The 16,291-nt window shown below is 40.1% G+C and overlaps 1 protein-coding gene across 1 annotated transcript; it reads right to left on the reverse strand.

Annotated features, from left to right (window-relative positions):
• Window positions 1-2,310: 2,310 nt before the first annotated feature.
• LOC123234494 (zinc-alpha-2-glycoprotein-like) lies at window positions 2,311-11,868 on the reverse strand. The gene is made up of 6 exons (XM_044660394.1): window positions 11,784-11,868; window positions 8,248-8,508; window positions 6,845-7,111; window positions 5,656-5,934; window positions 5,350-5,466; window positions 2,311-2,369 (listed from the first exon to the last, which is right to left on the reverse strand). Exons 1-6 carry the CDS (start codon window positions 11,866-11,868, stop codon window positions 2,311-2,313), a joined length of 1,068 nt encoding a protein of 355 aa, XP_044516329.1.
• Window positions 11,869-16,291: the final 4,423 nt, after the last annotated feature.

Here is a 16,291-nt window from a genome sequence, read left to right on the forward strand (position 1 = left end):
TATATTATAATTACATTACATTATATTATAGTTACATTAAGGGCACTTAATTGAGGTGAATGGATGAAATTGAGAAGACGCATAGAAACACAGTCCTGGATGTGCCATAGAAAGTGGGGTGCTTAAGTAAAAGGGAGAAGGATACATAAACTCACTGACTAACGGGAGGCTAGGTGAATGAAAGGTATTTAGGAGCTGATTATCTTTAGGAGGCCAGGGTGACTGGGAATGGATCTCTGGTTCTTTAGATCTAGTTGTCTTCTTTCAAATTTGTTCTCCCAGCAGCAGAGGAGTATTTTCTGGGAATCAGGCAAAACTGATTCATAGGCAATTCAGACAGTTCAGACTTTTGAGTTCTTTGTTTTTCTTATTTTAAAAATGCTGAGAGAGTCAGTAATGGGATTAACTAAAATAATGTTTTCAGGCCCAGTGTTTCAAAAAAGTCATGTTATATTCAATGTTCCACACCATAGTGGTATAACTCAAAGAGAAGAGTAGAGATATTTTCTCTTGTTGATTCTTTGGTGATAAAGGTTGGTAATCATAACTTCAAAGCATTGTTTCAATTTTGATACAGTAGATATTAGTACTTACACATTCAAATGAACAAAAGTCAACTCAAAGAAAACGGGTAGATTCCATTTTCAAAGGAAACATACCAGAAAATTGGCCATCTGATTGGTTTAAAATAAAAGAAAAAGATAAACACTTTTTTTGTTAGCAATCCCTGTGAATTAGGGTATTCATGAATAAGAGTTTTAGGTGGAATCAATCTAGTGGGTTCTTTTAAATGACAAGGATCCCTAGATTATTTTGGATTAAGCTCCCACAGTGATTTAGGCCCCGTGGGGCCATTCCCCTAACTCATCCTCACCTTCATGGGTGTGGGTACACAGGAGGCAATTATTCTTCTCCTTTGAAGATCCAGGCACAATCTTGAGGGGCTAGCTCTTGCTCAGAAGCCCCCACCAGTATGCTTCTTATTGATGATGACTACTCAGACTTAATTAGCTTTTATCAAAGACATTTTATAAAATGGCATACAGGAATACCTCACTTTATTATTATAAAATTTTTTTTCATACCTCACTTTATTGTGCTTCACTTTATTGCACGTTGTAGACATTGCATTTTTTACAAATTGAAGGTTTGTGTCAACTTAAAAAAAAGTTAATGACTTTGTGGGATATATGCTTAGCAGCGGAATTCCCTTTTTTCCCCTCCTCTTTCTTTCTGGAAGTGGAGTTTGTTGCTTATTTCAGAGACAGTGGATGTTGTGTTCTTCATTGCTTAGTGAAATTGGGGTTGTGTGTGTGTGTGTGTGTGTGTGTGTGTTGTAGTACAAAATGCCATTTATGTCTCATATCAAATGAAGAATAATTTTGGACTTGAGCATTGGACTTGGTGGCAGGATGACCTAAGTCTGAATCCTATCTGAAACACTAACTGTGAAACTCTAAGAAATCTACTGAACTTCTCTGACACACTTTCTTTAGCTGAAAATGGGAATAATAATAACAGAACCAACTCCCAGGTTTTAAATATCAATTTGTTAAGACTTTTGCAGACCTTAAAGCAACGTAGAAGTGTGAACACCATCCTCATCCTCAGCATTGTCATCAGAGCTGTTGTTGAGATGACAATGATCCCTCACCTATTGTGGGAATCATGTTCCAGAGACACCCACGATAGGTGAAAATCTGTGAAGTTGTGGCGTTATATTTATTTTATTATTTATATAGATTTTAAGGCTTTATATAAACCCTTCCCACTCTCCTATAAGCCTTTCCCACACTCATTAACTTTTCCCACACTCTTATAAACACTGAGCCAATCAACGCTCAGGATACAGAACACAGCGCTGTGGGTGGTTGCTTTTCATTGCATCAGCCAATAGTGGGTCGTGTACAATCTCACACTGGCAAACTTGTGCAAGCAGTAGTGGCGTACTGCCTTTTCATTGTGTACAGATGGGTATTCATCTGCAAAATTCCTGCAATATAGCAAAAACTCCACGATACAGAATTAGATATAAATTAAAAGAAAAACCCACAATACAGTGAAGCCATGATAAGTGAATTATGATAAAGAGAGGATCAATTGTATTGTAATTTCTGGGAGGAGGATATATCTCAACAGCTAATGGGAGGCCAGAGACCATCTATAGCAGGAAGACTCTATGGATGGTTCAGATCATGGTGGAACTTTTAGAGATAGCCTGAGGATTCCAACCATGACCCTTTCATCTCTGTAGGTGCTAGATATCCATGAAGGGACAGTGCAGAAAGCCTGCTGGTCTCCCACATTCTTCTACTGAAGAGGAATTGCAGGAGGTGAAGGAAAAGGTCCTTCCAGCTGATTGGTTATTCCTGTAAAAAAAAAAGATCACCAAGTTGAACTCTTTCTATTTCTCCATGGCCTTCCTTGGCACTCTCATGGTAAATGGAGAAAGGGGAAGAGGAGTAAGATTTAGGTCTGAGAACCTCCTTCAAACACATGACTTCTTACTTTGATCCCCTTCTCAAAAATTCTTTTTTTTCTTTTGAAATTTGCCTACTTTTCTGCTCCATTTTTGCCGCCTTGGATAGAACTTTCCGTTCCTTTACCTAAAATTTGTTCCTTGTTCATATATTTTTCTTTTCTCTTAAGAACTTTTACCTTTTGTTGTAGAATTGATACTAAGTATTGGTTCCAAAGCAGAAGAGTGGTAAGGGCTGGGTAATAATGGTGATTAAGTGACTTGCTTGGTGTTGCACAATTAGGAAGTGTCTGAGGTCAGATTTAAACTCAGGACCTCCCATCTTCAGGTGTGACACTATATCCACTGGACCACCTAGCTCGCCCCTGTTCTTAAAATTTTCAAAACAAATGAAAAGCATCCCAGTTGACTCTCAGTCTCTGCAGGGTCATATGGGGCATCTCATTCTTCCTTTGGGCAGCTCCCACCTCTGGACTAGAGCATATCAGATATTAATTGCAAAATGCCTAATCAAAATAACTCCCTGATTTGAAGGGGACCATATTATTCTTCTCTGTGGTTTCCTGCCCTACCCTGAAAATCTCAAGATATTTCCATAAAAGAACCCCTCCTCCTTCCCCCATCCAACTATATGATACTATGAATATTCCCTTCTAAGTCAATTCAGAGCTGCAATATTAGAGTCCAAAATCAAGGATTCAAACTGTGCTTTGATAAAAAAATGTTGATTATAAAAATATTTGCATTTCTTCCAATTTTTCTTTTCTTTGTTGTCTTATTTTCCTCCTTAAATTTTCCCTTAATTCCTCAATAAATCAACATTAGTTAAGCGCCTGCTGTGTGTCAGGTGCTAATATTTTTTAGTTGAGTTTCTCAAACTCTCTCTGACTGCTTTTAATCTCTGTGGCTTCTCCCTATTTGATGAGTTTCTATTTATAATTTTCCATTATCCATTATAAGATTTGACAATTGGATTGATTTTCTAAACTAATGCTGCCTTTGGTTGCCATCTCTTTCCACTTTGCAAGTAAATAAAGTATTTTGGACTAAGATGCTTTGTAGGATGTTTTATTCTCCTTGATATGTCAATTAATTTACATGAATTAAATTTCTGCATAAAATGATTAAATTTACACAAATTATTACATTGGTGTAAATTTAACATCTATTTTCTACTTTTCTTTAGCAATAATTTGTTTATTTAGATCAGGAGTTAGTGGTTAAATCATTTATCCCCTTTTCCTATTGTTATTCTTTCTTCTAGCTCTATGTTAATTTTAATCTTTCCTCAAATAAGGAAGGTTATATCATGCAATGGACAGAATAGTGGATCTGAACTCATAAGACTTTGTTATAAAGAAAGAAGTGGGTCCTAGAGAGATATAGATATCTAGTGAGGTGGATGTATCTCTGTATTCTCCCTAGGTACAGATGATGGGGGAACACCAACCTCAATAACCCTTGCAAGTTGTTATAATTTCCCCTTCCAATAACAGTTGCCCAGGGAAGGACCCCGAAAGGTTAGGTGGATGGGTAACCCTTTCAGGTCCAACCTGGGGTTGGATCAATTATTAATATTGGGCTCTGATTAGCCTTGGATCACATTTGTTATCTGACTGCGTTTGCTCCCTCCCAAAGGTCGTGATATAAAGACCACTCAGGAAGGTACTTATTAAACACTCTTTATAATCTAAATCAGGGAAGGGATAATCAGGATAAGGATTGGGGATTGGAGACCCTGTCAATCTAATATCTATAATATATAATCACTTAGGACTGGAGACTACTGATTTAGTAAAAGCTGGAGCTTTGTTCTTCACAATCCCTCTGGCTCCGCCTGGCCAATGCCAAGCCAGAGAATGGCATCTGCTCTTGATGCAGCTGTGTTGGTGATTTTATTCTCTCAGCTTTCTCACTATCAGTGTTTGGTGATGTATTAGCTCTCACAGCCTTCAGGAAATATTCAGATCCTATCAACCCTCTTCTTCATAGACTTCTCAGCCTCCCTTCACCACCCAGGGACCCAGAGACCTAAAGAGCTAGGAAGATTCAGAGACCTAAAGATCTAAGGGAACAAAAATCCAAAAGACCAAAGACCTCCTCCAGGTGGCTGTTAGGGGCATTTATACTCCCAGGCCAACTGACTTTTGTCCCTGGCTCACGACATCTGGGAACATTCCAATCTCTTCAACTGCCTCCCTTATTAATCAAGGTGACATCCAACATTCCCCAGGATTTGAATATAACAACTTGCATTCAAATTCTCCCTCTGATGTTTATTAGCTATGAGTCCTTGGACAAATCACTTTATTTATGTCTATAGACTTCAGTTTCCTCATGCATAAAATGAGAGATTTGAATGGTATTCCTCTGATGTTCTTTCCTGTAGAAGAGCTATGATCCCAAGTTTGTTGAATGTACACAAACAACTAATCATTGATCTGCTGGATCATGAGTGTTTAACAACCAGATCCCCCACCCCACCCCCACATGCTTTTAATTTTAATGTGCATTATTAATATCTCCCTCATCAATTTATTAAGTTTAGACAATCAACAAAGCAATAAATCAAGTCCTGATTGGAAACATTTTGCCATTTTCCTAAGTGAAAATGTGCACACTGAAAATGTAACCATCATCTCTTGGGTGGCTCCAGCATGCCTCTGTAGCTAATTCAGGGATAATTCCAACATCATTAATGAATCTTTTTTTCTGTTGTAATAATATTATCGTAGTTCCATTTATATATAAGTTTTATAAAGCCCTTTCCACATAACAATCTTATGAGGTTTCTAGAATATCAAAACCTCATTCATATCTTCTCATGATCTCCCCTTCCTGTCCCCTTCCCTCTCTCACCACATACACACCTGTCTTCCTTTTCTTCCACCTGATGAAAGCCCCAGCACAGCTCAGCACCAAGATGATGACTGCCAGGATGCTCAGGGCCATGACCAAAGTCCGCTCCATATATGGCTTCCCAGGGACTTGGAGAATAAAGAACAACAAATACTTGGGTGTTTGATATTGGGTGTTTAGATATTACCTAACAGGTAATGAGGGGGTGAGAATTTCCCTGGAAGGCAATAGGAAAGGTGGTAAATGGGGCAAGGGGAAAAAACTCCAAGGACTAGGCTCACTGGGGTGAATTCAACCAGTGTGGGTGAGGCACTCACCTGGGAATGTGGCTGGAGTCTCTAGCTCACTGTGCTCTACCACACAGGTGTAACCTGTCCCAGGGACACCAGATGGGAGCTCTAGTGTGACTTGGAGATAGAAGGTGGCATCAGCATTGGGAAGGGTGCCACTGGAGCTCTCCTGTCCCCACACACCCAGTTCTCCATCCTTTTCCCAGTAAAGCAAAATGGAGCGGGGATAGAAGCCAGTGGCTCTGCAGGAGAGGGTGACTCTGCCATCAGGAGCATCATGTCGGGATACTGTCACCTCAGGGGGAACTGAGGGCAGAAAGCAGAAGGCATCATGTCCAAAGCTCAGTGGGAGTCTATTATTCACTCCATCATTTCCCTTCTCTTCCTTGCCCTATTCTGTATCTTCCTCCCCTCATAAGAGCGCCTATGTTGATAGGGCAGAATCTCAGATAATCATAGTATCCGAATCTGGGCTTTTTCTATGCAGCATTCTTACAAATCTGCCCTGCTAGAACCACATGGAATAATAATAGCCCAAGGTTATATGGGGCTTTAAAGTTTACAAAGTGCATTATGGACAGTGTCTCATTAGGATGTCCCAGAAACCCTATAAAGAAGATATCCCAGGTATTTTCCAAGCCTATCAGTATATAGAGAGAGGCAGCACAGTGAAGTCAATAGAGAGCCAGTGCAAAACCAGAAAAGCGTGAGCACAAACCCCAATCTGGCTGTGTGGACAGGGCAAATCCTTTAACTTCTGAGTGCTTTGGACAGTTATCCTCTGAGGCTGCCAGTTGTATAGAAGGTGCTGCCCTCCGTTGGTAAGGAGGCTCTCCTCCTTGAGGAGCTCTCCAGATGGGTGAAGTCAGAGATCTGGGCTCCATCTCTCTCCACCCTAGGGAATCCTCCATATGGAAGCTCCCTCTATTGTTGTTGAAGATTGGAAACTCCTCAGAATGTCCAGGCTTATTTGCCTAGAGAGGGAATGATTTACTCCAGGTTGCACAGACAGTGACTCTGTTCTTCTGAAGACAGAATATGATATCTAATTATAATGAAGCCCATGACTCCTCTTCTACATCTGTCTTCAGCTGCCACTCAGAGGGAAGGCAGAGCAAACCCCAAACCTTCTAGTGGAGGTGGAAGGGGAGAGAAGCAGGGTCTCCTCCTGCTCACCATTTCCTAGTCCCCAAACAGAGAAGTAATGGAGACTCACCATTTTCCCTCATGCTTGAATACTGTAGAACTTTATTCATGCTGTCAATACAATCTTCCTGGATATAGTGTTTCACCCGCCTTTTCCAGAAGGGGCTGTCCCAGAGGAACTTGAAGTGCTGGGCTTCAGGCTTCGTGGCCACCCAATGCCCCGGTTCTTCAACCATCTGGCAGAAATCCTCACCATCCAAAGCAAACTGAAAGTGGCTGCTCACCTGGATATCCTTGTCCACTTCACAATTTACAAATACCTGTAGTGTGTGGTTCTCTGTTGGGGGCAGAATGTGGGGGAGGAATTCTAGAGTAAAGGAGTGCAAGGAGGAAAAGCAGGAAGATTCTGGGAGAGAGATCAAGACTTATGGCTCCCACAATCAAAAGGATTGAGCTTTGCTGACCTTGGAGGTAGCCTAGCAGGTTGGAATATTCTGATTGATTAGGGGGTGGAAAACATGTTGCTTGCTTAATTCTTTGCTTTCCATCAATTAGGAGATAAGGTAATATCTAATTTATGAAATAGAGAAGCACACAATTTCATCAGCCATCTTATTGACTGGAATTGTAGAATGAGGAAATGAGCTCAATCCAGCAGGCCCAGGGGATAGATGAAGAGGAGAGACAATTAGGGGATTGGTGGGACATATTTCTTTACTCATGGAAAAATGAATGTCTGGAAGCTTGATCTGAGCCCAGTGATCAAAGGATATTAGAAAATTGAGAACAGAAACTAGTTCCAAGAAGATAAATTAGTGCCCTTTGAAACCTGGGCAATAAGGTAAATTCTCAGCTGAAACATCAGTAGAAAAGGTGCTCAACTGGGTGTCAGAGGATTTGATTTCCTTCCTCTTATGGTTCTGCTACATCGTAATTGTGTGCTTGGATAAGACATTTCCTTTGTAAATGGCTCAGTTTCTTCATCTCTAAAATGGGGGACTTGGACTAGATGACCTCTGAGGTCCCTTTCATCCCCAGGTCCATGAGCCTTTGGTCTGGGCAAGTCACTTAAACCCCCTGGATCTCTGTTTTGTCCTCTATAAAATAAAAGAGATGGACCAGGTCGTTTCTGTGATTCCTCTAACTCTAAATCTGTGAGCCTAAGACTTATTCTGAATTAAGTTGTCTGGCAAACCTGGTCTGGTCTATTTCTCTAGATGCCCAACTCAATGGTATGGGCTCATGGAGAAGGGCCAATTGGACTCAGAGGAGATTGATCAAGAGCATATATATATCTATATATCTATATAAATATATCTATATCTATATATCTATATCTATATATATCTATATCTATCTATCTATATATATCTATATCTATATCTATATATCTATATCTATATATCTATATATCTATCTATATATATATATACATATATATATATATATAGGGGTTGGGTGGGACTGACTTACTTTCACTCTTGGTCTGATTCTTTATCAAGTTCTTGAAAGCCCATTGGAAATTTTTTTCAAGGTCCAGCAATTTCTGCTGTTTCTGGGCAATCTCACTGGCTCCCAGGGCCTGGTACATCCAGGCTTCCTTCATCACAACTTGATGCTTCTCTTTATGGTAGGAGCAGAGCTGAACATCATCCACAACAGTGATCACAATGAAGTCCAAGAATGACCCTGAGCTGCCAGTTGCAGTGAAATAGAAGTCATGGCTGTGGTAGGCTGAGAGACAGGAGTGAAAGCAAGAAGGATAATCACTCTGGGGCAGGAGCCTCCTCCCACCCATCTTTTGTCACTACTTTCACCCTCGGTGCAATAAATTGGGCTGGTACGGGAGGATACCTGCTCCATTGGCTGCTCTGGAAGGGACCCAGAATCACATATTCATTTTAGTGTCTACCACACAACTAGGCACAGAATGTAGCTTAAGAAGAACTTGTTGACTTAGACACTCATTGAGAGGCTACATTGCATTTTGTCTTTTGGAATTCTTGTCTCAGAGTGGAGAAAAGTTTTGTCAGGACTAGAGAGGGCCGGGGACTCCCCATCATTGTGCCTTTGCACTGGAAATTCCCCATTCCTGAAATGTTCTCTCTTCTCATCTTCATCTCCTAGAATCTCAGACTTTCCTTAAGACTCAACTTAAATGTTATTTTCATTCAAAGAGAGCCTTTCCCTGCCCACCCCCTGCATATGCTATTTTTCTCTAAGGTTATTTTTTTTATCTACTCTGTATGTATCTTACATGTATTTATATACTTTATATATAATATATATATTATCTATATAATAATATATACTCTATATATTATATACTTGTTTGCTCACTCATTAGAATATGATTTCAGTGAGAGGAAGAATTTTTAATGCTATTCTTTGTGTCCCCATAGCTTGGTATCTGGGAAAGAGCACTGAAATTAGAATCAATTCCAGGTCTTTTACTTACTAGCTGTGTTACCTTAAGCAAGTTAATTCTTGTCTTTTCTAAGGTTGAGTTCTTTCATCTATAAAACAAGGAAGTTGTTAACAAAACCAATGATTAGGACAAGAAGGGAAGCTGGGGATTGGGAAAAATTATTTCTGAGAAGGGTTTTGTATCCAATATGTAGAAAGAACCAAGAGGAAAGTACAAGACCAATAGTCACTCTTGAATATATAAGTGGCCAAGGGATGTGAAGAAATAATTCTTTTTTTAAAAAAATAAAACCATTTCTATTATGTTGGAATCAATATTGGTTCCAATTCAGAAGAGCAGCAAGGGCTAGGCAATCGAGATGAGGTGACTTACCCAGGGTTATAAAGGTAGGAAGTGTCCGAGGCCAAATTTGAACCCAGGACCTCCTGTCTCCAGGCTTGACTCTCAATCCACCAAACCACTTAGCTGCCCAAGAAATGATTCTTAAGAGAATTGCAATCTATCAACAATCTACTGAATGATAACTCCAAATGACCAATAATAAGAGAAATGCAAAACAAAATAGCTCTGTAGTTTCAGCTTTTGCTCAACAAATGACAAAAGAGGTGAAAATGCAATGTTTGAGGACCATGAAAAGACAGACACACTGCAGTGAAGTTGTGAATTGGTCCATCCATTTTGGAAAGCAATTTCAGATTATGCTAATTATACCTGGAGATTCTAGAGGGTATATATAGGCATATATATGTACACATATCTGTGTATTTATATGTGTGTGTGTATAAATTATATGTACTTAAATCTCCCAAGGAGATAAAGAAAACTCCAAAAGATCTAATGGTATTATATGCCAAGCCTCTATTTACCATTATTGTTCAAACCTCTGCATCCAAGTAAGGAGAAACCCTCAGTATTGACCCCAGGAAATGTGGCAAGGCTAGAGTTTCTTGAGTTTCTTAAGAAACTTTTCTCAGTTTCCACTTCTTGGGATGGGGCAACTTTTGGCCATCTCCTCTCAAAGCAGCTCCTCTTGCTTTGGAATAGCTCTGTTAGAAAAATTTCCTTGAACCAAGCCCAAATTTGTCTGTTTGCCTCTCCATTACTACTATTTTTGCTTTCTAGATCCAAATAGAATAATACTTCTTTCATCCAATAATTCTTCAAGTACTTGGTATTATGTACTTATGAATCTTTTCTTCCTTAGCCTAAATATTCCCAGTTCCTTTAATTCATCTTCATGTGATAAACTCATGGTTATAGCTCTTTGTGTCCTTGTTCATTTGTCTTCATGTTTGTGTCTTGTCTCTGAATTTCCTAGTTGGAAGGAACCCTGTATTGCTGATCCACTCTGTCTAATACACACCTGAAAGAATTTTCCTTATAGCATATCTAACAAATGGTGATTTTGATAATATTGGAAGACCTCTAAAGAGGAGGGAAACATGTATTTGTAAAGTATCTCCACTATGTGCCAGAGACTATGTTAAGTGTTTTGCAAATGTCGTGTCATTTAATTCTCATAATAACCCTAACACATAGGTTTTATTATTCCTTCCATTTAATAATTAAGCTATAAGCTAGCGATATATGGCTGTGAGAGTTGGACTGTAAGGAAAGCTGAACACCACAGAATTAGTGCTTTCAAATTTGGTGTTGATGAATATTGAAACTGAGGCTTAAATACTTTGGCTATAAAATGAGAAGATGGAACTCATTGGAAAAGATCCTGATGGAGGGGAAGAGTGAAGGCAAAAGGTATAGGGGATAGTGGAGGGTGAGATAGAAAGCATCATGGATACAATAAACTTGAAGCTAGACACACTTTGAGAGAGAGTAAAGGATAGAAGCATCTGGTGTGCTTTAGTTCATGGGATCATGAAAATTCAACACAACTGAATGAACAACAACAAAAACTGAGCTGGTCAGTGGTTAAGTGACTTGTTCAGGGTCACTGAGTCAGTAAGTATCAAAGGCTGTATTTGAAGTCAGGTCTTCCTGATTCCAGTTCCAGAATTCTATTCACTGTGCCACTCAGCTCCCTGTTAACTTGGGAGGTAGAAAAGCTCTGTAGGAATTTTTTCACAACTGCCTGGGCTCCTCTTCCTCAGGGTGAAAAAAGGAAGTGGGAAGGAACAGAGACTTGACTCATGATGAGGAAATGGGACAGTGGTATTCCTATGAAAGTCTATGCCTCTGCTTTGAATTAGAACTTTGGGGAGGGGAGCATAGTACTGAATTTTTGAGTGATTTCTGACACTAAGTAGGATTGTTGACCTTGGGCCAAGGATCTGGCTTTCAAAAGAAACTATGAGTTTGGTTTCTTTAGGCAACACCTGAATGCCAAAATCTTGTGTAACTCCTCTGAGCTCCTTGAGGACAGACCTGTGTCTTCATTAGAATGAAGACAGACTATGTATCCTTTTCCAATGCTAGGTAATAAATTTATGGCCTTGGGAAAATCTCTTCTCCTCCTTAGACCTCAGTTTCCTAATTGTAAGATGAGAAGGTTGGACTAAATGGTCTCTGAGCTCCTTTCCAGTTCTAGAATTATGAGCTCTTCCCACTGCTTCCCCAGACTCACCTTCCTGGGTCTCCCTTGCAGCAAATGCTCCTAGAATGAGCATCCAAGTGAAGAATGGCTTCTTCTTCTTCTTCTCACTTGCCATCTTGTTTTCCAGACAAGCTATGCAACTTCCTAAACAAACCTTTCAGAATAGACAGGTTAATTTAGGTTATATCTTTTTACTTTTTGCAGAGCTAAAATGGGAAAAAGATGCCCCTATATACACATAATGGCTCCCTGTGAGTCATTCCCACTTCCATGAGGATTGGCTCTTTAAAGACCATTGAATCCTATCATTGGCAGCTGGGGCATCTGTTGCCAGGCAGAACCTGTCCCACAAGGAGAGGCATCAGAATGGAAATGAAATGAAGTCTGTGGGAGGGCAGGAAGCCTTTGAGCACAATCACTATCATATGTTGTCTGAGCAAGAACTGGCCCAGTGCCAAGCTTACGGCTGGCATTCTTGAGGGTTAGTATTGGAACAAGAGTGTGGAGTCTGATGAAGAAGATATGAACCTACTTTCACAGATGCCTTACTTTCTTTGGAGAGGCAGGGCCCCCCAGTCTTGTAGAGAGACACAACTCTTACCTTAAGGGTGGCTTCAGTTGGATGGTGGGGACCATCGTTATGCTTGGGACTCTTGAATCTAAAGCATAGGAATATCTTAATGAGAGAGGGAGAGGTTGAGTACACTTGCCCCAAAAGCTTAGTTCCACTCTGCACTCTTCACTTGCATGGATACAGTAGGATGAAATGATGGGAAGAGAATCAGACCTGGATTCAGAAAACCTGGGTCTGAATCTCTCATTGGACATTTACAAAATTCTGTGACAAGAGGCAAGTCCCTAAAGCTCTGAGAGCATCAGTTTCCTTATCTGTAAGAAAGGCATAACAATGCTTGACTCAAGTCAAAGGATGGCTCATAAGCCTTAAAAGTTCTGCAGAATCTTAGAATGGAAAGAATCGTTAAAGTCGTCTCATTCAACCCTGATGCAAACGGTGAATCCAATTGCAGATTTTCCCAACCAGTGACGATCTTGTAATTATCTTGAAGACTTCCTGTGATAGATAATTTGCAGAGAGACCTGAAATTTGTATACATTACCTCCTCTGGGCTTCATAACAACCTTGGAAAGCAGTTTTTTGTCTAGTCATTTCAGTCATGTTTAACCTTTCATGACCCCATTTGGGATTTCTTGATACTAGAATGCTTTGCTATTTCCTTCTCCAGATCATCTTACAGATGAGGAAAATTGAGTCAAATAAGGTTAAGTGACTTGCCCAAGATCACATAGTAAGTGCCTGAGTCCAGGTTTAAACTCAGGAAGATGAATCTTTTTTTTGGTTTTGTTTTGTTTTGTTTTGTTTTTATATTTTTAAACCCTTAACTTCTGTGTATTAGTTCCTTGGTGGAAGAGTGGTAAGGGTAGGCAATGGGGGTCAAGTGACTTGCCCAGGGTCACACAGCTGGGAAGTGTCTGAGGCCAGATTTGAACCTAGGACCTCCTGTTTCTAGGCCTGGCTCTCAATCCACTGAGCTACCCAGCTGCCCCCAAGATGAATCTTTTTGACTCCAGGACTGGCACCAAATCTACTGTACCACCTAACTGGATCCAAAGCAGTTACTAAAGTAGTTTTATTCCTATATGACAGATGGAGAAAATGGCTCTCTTAGAGAAGCTACTGGCTCGTGGTCATTGTAGCAATTAAATGTCAGGCTCGGAAACATAGCATGGGGAATTATTCCCAGGGTCTGATCATTATCATAATTGCATAGGTGAAAAAACTAAGGAAGAATAGTCTTCCTCAGCATAATGGGAATGCTGACAATTTGCACATATGTCACCAGGGTTTTTGGAGCACCAGCCACTTTAAAGTGGCCAATAGGAAAATTAGTGTGGCATATGAGCAACTTAGAGACTTGTGAGTCAAGGAAGTCAAGTCTAGGCCTTGTATCAAGGTATATGGAAGGGTTCATTCATCTTTTGTTATTGCTTTGGACATGATGGATCAATGTGGGCCAGATACTCCCAAGAAAAGAACTCATTATCAGTACACTGAAAACTTCATTCTACAGGATCGTTGTTGGGAAATTCCATTTGGCACCAGAGATAAGGTCTAGTGAAAAAATATTTGCTCCTAAAATTTTCTCTATTTTTTTAAACCTTTACCTTCCATCTTGGAATCAATACTGTGTATTGGTTCCAAGGCAGAAGAGTGGTAAGGGCTAGGCAATGGGGGATAAGTGACTTGTCCAGGGTCACACAACTAGGAAGTATCTGAGACTAGATTTGAACTTAGGACCTCCCGTCTCTAGGCCTGGGTCTCAATCCACTGAGCTACCCAGCTTCCCCCTAAAATTTTCTCTATTGGTGAGTCCACTCAGTTGGCAATCCTATTCCACCAGGATTCATGGGGCCACACCCAGCACTGAGGGAGAAGGTAATTTGTGACTCAGAGAGAACAGGACTCTTGATAGGAAGATATGGATGAGTCCGAGACTGCCTTTGGAAAGTATGCCTTACATATATTGAACAGAAGTGACTGGGAGTGAATACAGCTGCACAGTGAGAGTCTCTTTCAGTATGGATACCAGTCAAGAGAAAAAGGTATGACCTTTAAGGAATTAGATCTAGCACGCTTGAAGGCAAACTACTATTTCAGGAGGATTGTGAGGTAGGACTTAATCATGGGAATCTGTAGTGAACAGTAAGAGGTTCTACTTAACCAAAAATATAGACCAAGAAAGGACCTTAGAAGCCATCTAGTCCCACCGTCTTATTTTAGAGATACAGAACTGAGACCATAGAAGTTGTGGCTTACCTACTGTCACACAGTAGGTATCTGAAATGAAATGTAAACTAAAGGCTTTTTGATTCCAACTCCAGCATTCAATCAAGTTTGCCATACTGTCTCTTAGTGGCATGAGGACAGTTTGTGCTGTCCCAGTCTTACATGTCTATGACCATGAAAGCTCTCTCTGGTCATTTTGGAATCCTGGACTAAGATAAAACTCAATTTGCAGTGTAGAATAAGGTCTACCAGCCCCAAAGATTCCCTTGTCTCAAAAACCCCTCTGTCTTTGATACTAATCTATAGCTCTCTTCTCTTTCATGGCTAAATCTCTTGAGAAGGCCATCTACAGTTGGTTCTTCCACTTCCTTTCTTCTCTCTCCTTAATGTAATATTTCTTTTGGCCTCATAATTCCACTGTAATTGCTTCTTCAAATTTACTACAATCTTTTAAGTGTCAGATTGAATGGCTTCTTCAGTTCTTGTCAACCTTTCTGCAGCCCCTGACACTGTTAATCACCCTCTTTTTCATAATTTTCTCTTTCCTTTAGGTTTTTGTGAAGCAATTCTCTCATGAGTTTCCTTCTACATGAACAACTTCTCCTTCTCAGCTTCATCTGCTGAACTTCATCCGAGTTACTCCTTCCAATTATTGTTATCCGCTAAGTCTCTGTGCAGAACCCTTTCCTACTCTTCCTTTATGCTACTTTGCTTGCCAATCTCATCAAGTCCCATGGATTCAACTATCATTTTTAGGCAAAAGATCTTCAGATTTATTTACCCATCCCTAATCTTTCTCTTGATCACCAACATGGCATATCTAACAACTTATTAGACATCTCCAATTAGATATCCCACAGATATGTCAAACTACACATCTTTGATATGATATGTCAACATATTATCTTTTCCCCCAAACCCTAGTTTCTTGATAACTTTCTTATTACTATTGAGGGTACTACCATCTTTCTAGTCTCCCAGGTTAGCAAACTGAGTGTTACCCTTGACTCCTCACTCTTTCAACCTTCCCTCCTCCCTATATTCAATCTGTTGCCAAGTTCTATTCAATTCAATAAGCATTTATTAAGTGCTTACTATGTGTGATGCGCTGTGCTAAGTTATGGGGATTCAAAAAGAGGCAATAGACAGCCCCTGAACTCAGGGAGCTCATAATCTAAAGGGGGAGGCAACACGCAAATAAATCTCTACACAGCAAACTATGTATGAGATAATTAGAAAATAATTAGAAAACACTGGAATTGAGGGATTAGGGAAGGTTTCTTATAGAAGGAGGGATATTAGAACTTACAGGAAGCCAGGTATGTCAATAGAGTGGAAGAGGGAGAGCACTCCAGCCATGGAGGACAGTCAGAGAGAATGGCCAGAGCTAAGAGATAGAGTATCTTTTTCATGGAATAACCAGAAGGCTAGTATCACTGGATCAAAGTTCTATCAATTCTACTTTGGAAGCATCTCTTGATTATGCCTCTTCCCTTCTCTGATACCATTCTTGTGGAGATACTCAACACTTCGTACCTGTACTATTGCAATCATGTGCTGACTGGTCTCCTCTCACATCTCTCCCTATACTAGTTCACTCTCCACTCAGCTCTCAAGCTGATCTTCCTGAAATGCAAATCTGACCCTGATTCAATAAACTCAAATAGTTCCCTATTGATTCTGGGTTCAAATATCAAATCTTTTGGCTGCTACAGCCTTTCATAACCTGGGC

Source organism: Gracilinanus agilis, chromosome 2 (genome assembly GCF_016433145.1).
Source record: "Gracilinanus agilis isolate LMUSP501 chromosome 2, AgileGrace, whole genome shotgun sequence".
Classification (NCBI taxonomy): Eukaryota; Metazoa; Chordata; class Mammalia; order Didelphimorphia; family Didelphidae; genus Gracilinanus; species Gracilinanus agilis.